General features: G+C 48.0%; 1 protein-coding gene across 2 annotated transcripts in view; it reads left to right on the forward strand.

The window, feature by feature from the left end:
- Positions 1-10365, forward strand: part of PRRX1 (paired related homeobox 1) — a 39465-nt gene extending 29100 nt beyond the window's left edge. Inside the window, exons 2-4 of one of the 2 annotated variants that reach the window (XM_086462959.1) lie at positions 4486-4661; positions 5248-5429; positions 10227-10365. In XM_086462959.1, coding sequence (XP_086319085.1) covers positions 4486-4661; positions 5248-5429; positions 10227-10365 — 497 coding nt within the window. Of the gene's footprint in view, positions 1-4485; positions 4662-5247; positions 5430-6930; positions 6983-10226 lie in introns of those variants that run through there. The other variant, XM_086462960.1, reaches the window with a different exon arrangement.
- Positions 10366-11547: the final 1182 nt, after the last annotated feature.

The raw sequence follows: 11547 nt of genomic DNA on the forward strand, positions 1-11547 counted from the left end.
ATCTCTGTCCCTCACTTAATTAAATCCAATTGTTTACTTTCAATTCAGATCCAATTAGTGTACTATAAGAGCTGGCTCTGGACTTAATAGAACTGGTCAAAACTTTTCAAAACTGCCCACACAATGTAAATCCCATCTGGAAATTAGTTTTTGTTCTGACCTGGAATGGAAGCAAGTATGCACAAGCATTCCTGCAAACTGGAAATCCAAAATCTGTTGCGGTTGCGAGTATTGGTGGAAAAAATACTGATCTTGCAACTTATATGTAGGCATTTAGTTCTCAACTCTGTTTTGCTCTACAGTGCGTTGTATTTTCGATGGGGCATCCCAGTAGGAGCCATCTGATGGTACCCCAGTGATAGTCACAGGCACTAGGACAGCTGCTGTGCAATGAGGAGCATAGATCAGAGTGTCTTCAAGTGTGGATCTGCCTTGTTGCAAGAGAAGACATGATGAGCAAGGGAAAAAATAATAGTTTAATTTCATACTGTATAATTTAGGAGCAATAAAAAATCCTTTGGTACATCCTAGAAGTGCATTTATTTATAACACCAGGATTTGCATGTCATGGGCGAATGTAGAAATAACACAGGAAAACACAAACGTGGAAACAGGAAACAAAATCCCCAGCCCAACATGAAAGGCTGGGATTTTGAAATTAAATTCCCAGATTTTCCAGCATCGGGTTCCTGAGAGGAGAACGTGCATTTCAATCTCTCTGGGGGACGCATTTGCAAGCAGCTCAGCTTTTGAGAACCCTGCTTGTAATAAAATATTTCTGATTAAAAGCATGTTGATGAAAGACTTCTGACCCATCTAAAAAGCTGGAGAGCTGCTTTCCTCTTCTCTGTGTTTCTGCTGACTCCAGTCACTAGTGCTGTCAACACTACTTAGGAGTACCATTTTTCAGTGTTCAGCATTGTTTCCTGATAAAGAAATAATGGCAGGAAAAAAAAAAATACCCTGCTAACATGTCAAAGGCAGCCTGTGACTGCTGTGAGCAAGGTGACATTTGCAGACACCTGGGGTTTAGGTGTCTGCAATCCCTTGTTAGCAGTTTGTAATCAACACATGGCATGTCTGCATGGCAAAATGCAAGGAATGATCAACCCAGTGGTGCTCTGGGCTAATATGGCTGTTATTATTTTTTTCCTGCTACCCAAGTAACTCCTGTAGACATTTGGATCTAGCTGTGTTGTGCTGTTCCAGAGGTGCAGCGAAAGGAGATCGCAAATCCTGACCCCCCTGTCACAGGTTGTACTTTGCTGTCGAGCCACCTCCATCCAGCTACGTCCTGGAAAAAGGGGGTGACTCATGTCCCTGCTCTGCGCCAGCCCACGCTAGAGGTGCATTAGCCAACGGTGGCCCGACGGTGAGTCACTGCAACACGGACACTGCCTGCAACTTCCCGTTTCTTGGCCCTGCTATTTTTGGGTCCGGTAATTACGAGGTGAGCTGTGAATCACCGGTGTCTCACTTTACGCCAGGAGGAAACCAGGCAAACTGTGTTAACGTGCTTGGCAGGAGGGATTCTTGTTCTCCAGTGTTTTACAGGCTTTGGCCCTTCTTCTCACTCCCCCAGAGCAACATGCTCACCCTTTCTCATGTGTTACTGTCACGCAGGATCTGAGCAATGGCCAGACAGCCATGGGCTTGTGCTCCCTCCAGACGGGTGTCATCTTCTGGGCAGGAACTGATGCTTCAGAGGCCTGGGGGGGATTCCCAAGGGGTCTCAAAGGCTTTTATTGATGTGTTCATCCAGTCCATGTAGGCAGGGTTTAAATTAGAAAATAGCATCAAATGGATAACTCAGAAGGAGGCCAGACACCCATGTTGACATTGGCCTCTACGCCAGCTGGTCTTGCAGTGTTTCTGCCATTCAGAGGGACGATCGTGCCCTGAGGCTTGTTCTTCGCTGTTTGCTGTGTTGTGTGGTGCACAGCTATGTTGAAGCCCTCGCCAGTAAAGCCATGGGGAAATCACTGACCCTTTTTGTAAAGGCATTGATGATGAGTCAAGAGAGGAACATGCAGGACTTTTCTGGTTTTTATATGGGATGGACCATGTGACAGCACTAAACGCCCCAGCAGGTAGAAAAGTGCACATGGTGTTCTGCACAAGCAACGGTTAAATCCCATCCCTCTGCTTTGGCACTTTGATTCCCACCACCTGAGCAAGATAGTCACCTGTAGCCTCGTTCTAATGCCCTGGGATTCCTACACGAATTTGTTTTTCTTGCATGTTCCTTGCCAGTCCCTTCCCAGCTCAGCTTTACAATTCAACATGCCTGTTAAAAACTGATCTCCAAATGCTTCCTCCCAGATACAAGAAAATCAAGGGCGTACTTTTGCACCCAGGAATCCCCAGGCTGGAAAGCAGTCTGCTGGGTATTGTCAGGCTGTTGGAGAAGGCTTGGGGGCAGATGAGCTGTAAACCTGCAGGAATTTGAAAAACCTACTTTAATTTAAGAGGAATGTCCTTTTGTTCCCAAATGGATGGGCCTCGCTCCAAAGGCGTTCAGGTGCAGTAACTGTTACCAGATGGGCTGTGAAAAGCAACACAAACAGGTGGTGAGGACAACAACCATAGACTTTAATTTCCTTGTCAGCTTCTCCCTGTGCCTTACATACTCCCTCGAGAACAGGAGGATGAGGGGAGCTGTCATAATTTTATATGGCAAAAGGAATGACTGTAGAGGGGATATTCTGCAGCTGTATATAGCAGGTCAAGCCCTTGGACTCTCAGTGGTGAGACTGTCATCTGGGCCAAGGTGTGCAGTGATTAACTGGAAGTGAAATATAGTTCACTATCACATGCATTTTTGTAGATACAGTGATCAATATATGTTAATGCATGCTGACATGTATATTGGCCCAGATCCTCCCAGGTGTAGCTACTGTTCTTCCACGTCAGACAGTGGGACCATGCTGACACTGCCCACCTGGGGCTCTGCCCAGTGTGCTTGGGAGTGGAGAAGGCTGAGGCTGCAGGAGCATGAGAAGCCTTGATGGGTTTGGTGGGACCCCATATATACATTCTGGAGCACTTGAAGAGGGACGAGTGCGAGGTGACGACATACCAATCCTGCAGCCTGAACAAGGCTGTTTTATGGAGGCAGCAGTGGCCTCCTGCTCCTGCAGGCTGGTGCCTTGCTCTCCACTTCCTTCAGTGTGGCTTCCCATGGTAACTGAGGTGTTTGCTGTGCTGTGACTGATGTGATGAGTGAACATACTTCGGTACGGGTAGAGTAGAAGCAAAACCAGTTTCATAGCCTCCGGCTTGTCCTAATAAAGAGCATTCAAATCCCTGGAGCCGCTGCTCACTGCTTGCCAGTGCCTGCAAGTGCCCATGCGTTGATAGCTCCATCGCTGCTGCAACATTGATGTGCAATGGCACTGGGAAAGGGAGAGGTGGTGCAGAGGAGATATTTGCCAAGAAAAGCTGTTTCATAATTATATCAGCACTGATGTTCCAGTGACCTTAGGCACAGGCAGTAATGATAAGTGTGACTCCAGATGTATGAATGTACTGATTCATTGTTGGAGTAAATACAAACCAGGCACAAAACAGTATGTGCTCCTATGGGATGCACAGTTTGTTGCTTACCACCTTGCTGGCCTGGGCAAGGCAAGGGGGTGCTGGAGAGTGCACAACTGTTCTTCAGTCAATAGTATCCAACATGCTTATGCTCAGTCTCTCTCTTACTGGGTTTTTGCTTCCCAATTGCAATGCTGTCTGTGACTGACTGTATTGCCATGTGCTTGGCTTGCAAGCGTATAAGTGAAACTGGCTTTTCTGCCTGTCTCTTATTCAGGCCCATATCAGTGACACTTAATTTCTACTGCCTGACACCTCCTTGTTCACAGGTCCCCGTCTCTGCCCAAATGGATGCCTTTCAGTCTGGATGCAGGGAGGGTAAGAGAATGGAGTCCTCATTTAAGCCAAATAGAGCTACATGCAGAGAACGGCATACCTTGGCTATAGTCAAGCCCAGAGTAATAGCTGTTCCCTTGCGCTTTCCTTGTTCAGAGACAATCACACCTTCTCACAGCCAGTAAGAGCTGGCACAGGACTTGTGCTCACCCCAGAGGGCTGTACTGTGTCCCAGTAAGGGCAGTCCTTGGAAATTTGAAGCTGAGAGAACAGGGTTTTATGATTCTTTATGGTCAGAAAAGTTTTCTAGGATCGTCAGGAATGGGGAGATGCATTATGGACTTTTTTGTTTCTTTTTAGAGATAAGGAAGCTGAGGCATGGGGAGCTGGTACAAGTCTTATGCAGTCGAGCTGGGAAGTAAATGCTTGGGGTCAACGTGCTTTCCACCTCCTTTTTACATGGGGACTAACACGGTGTGGTTAAGGTGTGATGTTGGAATGGTGCACACCCCTTCCTAAGCCCTTTCCATCTTGGAACTGTTGAAGTTATTCACCATGTTGCTGTGGGCTCTTAGCTTTCTAGGATTTCACATCTCTGTTTGTCTTCCCTAGATGATCAGCTGAACTCAGAAGAGAAGAAGAAAAGAAAGCAGAGAAGGAATAGGACTACTTTCAACAGCAGCCAGCTCCAGGCATTAGAGAGGGTCTTTGAGAGGACACACTACCCTGATGCCTTTGTACGCGAAGACCTTGCACGCAGAGTCAACCTCACTGAAGCCAGAGTTCAGGTAAGCACCATAGCTTGTATCCAGACACACCTCGCCTGGGGGTGGTCATCAGGCCATTCCAGTATGGCAGTAGGAATCCTTGAGGTCTGCGTGGCACACTAGGGTCACCAAGCTTCTGGGTAATGCTGTACTGCAGTCCCAAGAATGCCATGCCTTGAGGAGGACTGCCAGGCCTGATCTACCACCATACTTACCACCTGCCCAGTCAGATGTGTTCATATGGTTTATTTCAGGCCAAGGTGTTGGATATCCTGTGCTCAGGCTGCTCACATTATCTTGAGCTGCTCAGGTCTTAGCTTACAAGCCTGCACCTTCTGAAGGTCAAAGCAGACCATGGAATGTGATGTTTTGTACAGCACTCCCAGGCCTTGCTGCCTACAGCACAGGATGGACCTGGTCCCACAGAGACCTCACTGAGGCAGTTCCTTGCGCGAGGGCTTTATCAGGGCAGACGTAGGGATTGTCTTGTCGTTAGAGTTTCCAGTGACAGGCATGCCAAAGCAGCCTGCTTTTACAGAGTCCTGTCTTGCCCAGCAGGGCAGAGCTGGTTGTGATGGTTGGTGGGTCTGTGTGCTTCCCATCCCAGGTGTGGTTCCAGAACCGGAGAGCCAAGTTTCGCCGGAACGAGAGGGCAATGCTGGCCAGCAAGAATGCCTCTCTGCTCAAATCCTACTCAGGGGACGTGACCGCCGTGGAGCAGCCCATAGTACCTCGCCCAGCTCCGAGACCCACCGACTATCTCTCCTGGGGTACAGCCTCGCCTTACAGGTGAGTGAATTACCCCTCTGGGGCTGACCAGTTTCTGGCATACTATAAAGCAGCCTGGGAGCAGCCCTCAGACACCTCTAATGGGCTGTTTATAGTTGCATGACACAACCGGAGAATACAGCAGTTTGGCCACCCCACTGGTTTTCCTTACCTGTTCCCATCCCACCCCATCTCACTGCCAAGCTTGTAAGCTGAGCTTGGTTCAGCATCATTGTGGCTTTCTGGCAGCCAGCTCCATGGGAGGTTACAGCTCCTTTTTTTTGGTGGTCTCTCTCTGCAGTTCAGAAAGTTTCAAAAGAGGATCAAGTAGAAATACATGGAAACAGAATAGGTTGTGCTTGCTTCCATAGTGCACCCAGTTTAAAGCAAGGAAGAAACCTTTCCATGGGACACAGATCCAGGGGAGGTAATGGCAGAGCACTTGGGGAGGCTCAGCCACCACACAGTGGCCAGAAGAGGGAGTTCTGTGGCTGTCCCATGGCAGTCACTGGTCGGGACGGGAGGAAGGGCTAGGAAGTCGCTCCATGCGTGCTGCTCCCAATCCTCCCCTCAGTGGTCAGAACTGAACTGGTGAGCTGTTTCCTTCTAGTTGCTAGAGCACAAGCGTGTGCATGAATGATCTGTGCCATTGTGCTGTGCTGTGGTTTGCCCACAGTAAGGACCATGTGTCTCTGGGTGGCAGACTGGTGTTCAACGTCCATCTCCTGTGGCCAGCACTGCTTATGTGGTGGCAAGAAAGAAGTGCAGATGTAGCAACCCCAGTGCACTCAAAGGATCTGGGATGTCCATGCATGTCGCAGGTTTCCCTGTCCTTCCCTGTGCCATCCACAGCCCAGCAGGAACTGGGTATGGATGCAAGATCCACAGGGTGTGTTGGTTTGTGGGGAGCCAGCTGGCTTGTAGGCAGTTAAAAATGAGGTTTGTGGGTATTTTTTAGCACAGTGGCTTTATTGTTGGTCAGGACCTTGGAACCTTTGGCTGGATTTCTTCCTGTTCACCTGGCTTTGATACAGCCAGCTTCCCACTGGCTTCCAGGAGCCACACCATACCCAGGACCTCACTTCCTCAGTCACCTTGACCGCCTTTATGCACCCCAAACATTGTTTGCACAGTTAGGTCTGCAAACACATGGCATTCCTGATAGTTTGTTGCTTTAGTGCCATGGGGTCCTCCTCATCCACTCTGTAGCTCCAGAAGAACAAGTCATAGGTTCACCCACTCCAGGTACTGAAAAGGATGCTTTTGATGAGCACCAGTTTGGTCTTAGAGATGGCCCTTATCCTTTGGATTTTGTCTGAGGCCTGCTGTCTGGCACAATCCCCCTTTTGGGGTTAAGGCTTTCTTTCTGTGAAGTGCTCCTTGGTGTAACATCCTAGAGAGGAGAGTTCAGGGGAGAGAAGTGCAGGTCCTTCCCCAACCTGCTGAGACTGCTCTGGTCACAGTACCAGATCCCTACCAAATGCTCACGGCTTATTTCTACCTCTCACACTTTTAAAAATAGATCGTCCCTCCCAAGATGTTGTTTACACAAGGGGCTTCATAACGGCTTCTAGGAGAAGACCCTGCAAAGGTAACTTCCAGGGGCACACTGGGAAGGGCTGTCTGGGGCCACTCTGGGTGATGAGAAGCCCAAGGCATCTGGGATGTGTGAATGAGGAGAGCAAGGGAGAAGGGAAAGCCTTAGGGATGATTTTACACCCCCTGAGGTCCAGACCTGGCTGTGCCTGTCCACGGTGTGAATACACATCCTCACTGTCTTGGTATCTTCCCCTTATCTTAAGCCAAGGTGTTTCAGCAAATACATTTGCAGCTTACAGCTGTACCTGCTGGCTGACACGCCAAACCAGGACAGACTCACCCTCCCACTTCCCTGCAGAGGGGTATGAGGCATTGGCTGAGGAGCAGAGCAGCTGGTTTCCACAATGTGGAGTGGTCAGGACCCTCAGACACTTGATGTTCCCCGGGCTTTCAAATCCTACTAGTCATCTCTTAGCAGTCATGTTCATCTTAATGGGCACCTGGGCCAGGTTGTCACAGCCTCATTAAAGCTTTGAACTGAGTAGGGTTATTAAAGTTTTGGACACTTGGTGAAAAGCAGCCATGCAGAGTGTTTGCATGGCCCTCTCCCCGCTCCCCATCTCCCCGGCACTGCCGTACCAGCCCCTGATTAACAGCTAGTCCAGGACAGGGCTGAGAGCTGCATGGCTGGTGCTGTTTTTACTCTTAGATCTGGGGAAAGTTTTCAATCAGTGTGTTTATTCTCCAAATACATTCAGCCACAGGTCAACCAAAGCTATTTGCAGATCTGTGTCACATAGATAGCCAAGTAGATACTATTATTTTTTTGAAGTCGAAATGTTTTGCTTAGACATTTTTTAGCATAGGTTCCTAAGAAAACAAGACTAGCAGTCGTGCTGTCAGCCTGCACTTCCCACTCCAAGAACCTTTGACTCCACGGGCCATTGAAAACCATATTTGAAAGAAGGATTTCAGGCCTCAGAAACATCATGTTCCTCTGTGTTTCAAGAAAGCAGGCAGCTGAGTAGAGGAAGGAGACTCTTTCTGTGCCTGAATGGGGTGGAGGGAAGGAGCAGCATGGTGACTTCAACCCTTATTAGACCCTGGAGATCCTCTGGAGCAACCCCCAAACTATGCCAATGTTTGCAGACAGTCTTCTTGCATGCTGCTCCTTATAGAATAACTTTCTAAAAGAGAGTGTTCCTGGAGATTTTTGGTTTAGCAGAGATTTCACTGGGCAACAGTAGTTTTCCCCACACCTCTGGGGAGCTGAGAGCAGGAGGCTCCCTGGAGTTCTAGACCAGACTTGGGCAGCAGTCTGGTTTTGAATGGGGACAGTTTACACCTGAGACTGAAAATTCCTATTTTGTCTAATCTAGAGTATCTTGAGGCTCTTCTGATTTCTTCCAGCACAAAAAAATGGGGGAGGTGCACCCTGAGGAAGTGGGTGGGAATGGGTGCTTGAGTGGCCACCAGCTATACACCTTGTGAAACTTCACAACACCTCTGCAGGCAGCACTCAGCTTCTTGCGTCGCTGCTGATTTTTGAGGCAGGAGAGGGTAAAGTCACCAACCCAGCCACGGAGAGGGAACTGAGGGGTGTACAGCCCGATGGGGAAGGCTCCAGGCATGCTGATCCATCGCGTCCTGGACCCCAGCAAAATGCAGCCAATGCACCCCGAGCTGGGCAGAGACAAGCATGTATTTTGATGTCTGTATTTTTATGTCTGTCCTCCATGTTCTTCTAGTAGCTGTAGGAGACTCTCAAAGTGTCCTGAATGTTTGCTGTCCTGGGGAGAGTTTTCGGTGCTTTTCCCTGGATGGGTGTAAGCAGCTTTATATCTATGGGTCTTACCTGTCCTTTCCATGTGTGTAAGCTGTTGTGTTTTCCACTGGTCCTGATGCAAAGATGACAGTTCCTACCTGAAGAAGTTTATTCCCTGATTTTTAAAGTGAGAAATAGGAGTAATTTGGCCTGGGATGGGACCTACTAGTATTACCTGGTCTGGATCTCCTGGAGGCTGAGGATTCAGACAGCACTGGATTGCATTTAAACTCCTGGAAGGTCAGCTCTGCCCTACAAAGTCAGAGATACCACCAGGGCTTTGGTGCAAGCATGCATACCCATGACCTGGATCTGTTTGTGCAGCAAATGCCCACTTCCCTCAAGGGAGATTTGCTGTTGCAGAGGCTCTTCCAGTCATGGAGGTCAGTGCTGGAAGAAATTTTCTGAAAAAGAGAGAAAAAGGAAAAGAAAAAAAAACAAACAAACAAAAAAAACCCCCAAGCTATCTTCTCTCTTGGGCTGTGGATGGAGGAGAGCGTTTCCCAGAACCTCAGACATCAGCCACCCGGGCAAGCAGATGGAAAGGGTCAGCATCAGACCTGAGCTTGCCTCCAGGACAGCATTTGTGGTTTCCTCCTGAACACGCTGGCTGCATTTAATGGACATCTCTAGTTCACTCAGTGTTTTTCAGCTGTTTTTGACCTGTGGACCCACATAGAGGAAATGCAAGGTCAGATAGTTTGCTGGTTTTTGGTGCTGGGGGGTTGCTTTTTGCAGAAACCTGGGGCACATGGGTTAAACAAGTTTTGTAGTGGTCCAGAAAGCAGATTTGCAGATTTTTGGTAGGATAAGAAAGGACTTAGAGATCTTTGTTCAGCCCTCGCTGCCAGAAGTAATGTTTTTGCATGAATAAAGTCATGATTTGAAGGGAGAAAAAATGTTTGGTTTTTTTTTTTCTCTCAGCCTTTAAGGCACGCTCTTTATGATCAGCTGAAGTTCTGAGGGGAAAAATGTGGACATTTTCATTCCAAAGGCTGAAAGCAAAAAGCATCACAATTGTTGAAATATGTTTTTCCCAGAGTGTTTCTTTAATGTAACATGTGTTTCAGAAGTGACGTGATTTCACAAGCAATAAAACCAGCAATTGCTGCCATCAAAAAGACACCGCTTCCAGTGGGAATACTTTTAAGGACAGTGGTCTAACTGGCAGGTTGGGCACCCTGACCTCATTGTAAACCTTTTGCGTTAGAAAATAGGAAATGGAAATTTTCCTGTTGACTTCAACCAGCTTTGGTGTTGGCTATCCTTGGGTAGTGAACTGCAGCAGAGAGATTTACAGGGGTGTTAAATAAAAAGTGATGATAATTCCTTGCTCACATAAGAAAAACATCCTGCATGTATAGAAACCCCAGGGTTTACCCTCACTGCAGTGCACTCTCTGCATGGCATGAAGACCACGTCTGACGTGATGTTTCTCTCTTTCCATCCCACAGTGCCATGGCCACCTACTCCGCCACATGTACCAACACCAGCCCGGCGCAGGGCATGAATATGGCCAACAGTATTGCCAACCTGAGACTGAAGGCAAAGGAATATAGTTTACAGAGGAATCAAGTGCCCACAGTCAATTAACAACTGGAGGCAGCTGCCTTGCAGAAGAAGAAAATATAACAGCACCCGTCCTGCTTTGCAACTTGATTGTGCTGAAAGAAAAAAGAAAAAAAAAAACACAAAAAAAAAAAGAAAAGAAAAAAAGAAAAAAAGCCAACCCTAACCCAGAACTGAACATTGGGACCAAACTGGGAGCAAACTGAACCGCTCATGAGTGACAAGGTTCCTCCTTCCTTTTGGGATAATGCCACCTTTTATTTTCTTGTTAATGTCAGGTTTATTGCTTCTGCTCAATATACTATGAGCTTCTTCAGTAAAGGACAGTCTCACCCTTGTTGGTTTCCATTTTTGTATGGGACTGTAAAAAGAAACCTCTGCTGATCTCAGCCCATGGACATGTCCCACCCACCATCATGCTGAGATGCAAAGCTTGCTCCTCTTCCTCCATGCCACAGCTCACCCTAGAAGAAGTTATTTGGTCACAGCTTTCTGTTGTATCCACCTGACCCTTCATCCCTCCAGTCCCTTGTACCACAGAGGCAGCACCATTACCATTAGTCTGCGAGAAGCCCGTTAATGCAGCGAGATGGAGTCATCCTGCCCAGGTTGCCTGGACCAGTCGGAGACATGAGGAAGACCTCCTTGGGCTTCGCAGCACTTCATTGCTTTCTTGAGTATTCCCAGCCCTGCTGCCTTGAAAAGCCAAAGAAGAGAGAAAAGCCAACGTGGGTGTGTGAGCGGGGGAGGGGGGGGCATTGTGGGGGCATCGCTCTGTAGTGCCAAGAATAGGACTGTTAGGACACTCCTTTCTATGCCTTACAGTTTGCGCCACAGGGAAAGGCGTTGTCCGGATGCATTTGTTTTATATATACTGTATATATTTATATATATAAGATATACATGCAAGCTTGGTTGGTGTTTTTTATTAAACAAAATAAAATCCGTTGAAAATGTTTGGGATGTTTGTGCTGCATCCAGGTTCCTGGAGCCATGCATTGAGATTCCAACTGCAGCCTCTCTCACCCTTGTCAGAGCTCTTCCCAGTAGCTTTGGGCAGCGCTCGAAATGGCCGGCTCATGTCTTCCCGTAAGAAACCCCAAAGAAGTGGTGCTGGAAGGAGCCATGCTCCCTTGCAGACCTTCTCCATGGGCATTTGCAGCTTCATAGAATAAGACGAGGATCTCCTCTCCAGTCAGATAGGTT

Source organism: Leptosomus discolor, chromosome 3 (genome assembly GCF_034619465.1).
Source record: "Leptosomus discolor isolate bLepDis1 chromosome 3, bLepDis1.hap2, whole genome shotgun sequence".
NCBI classification, from domain to species: domain Eukaryota; kingdom Metazoa; phylum Chordata; class Aves; order Leptosomiformes; family Leptosomidae; genus Leptosomus; species Leptosomus discolor.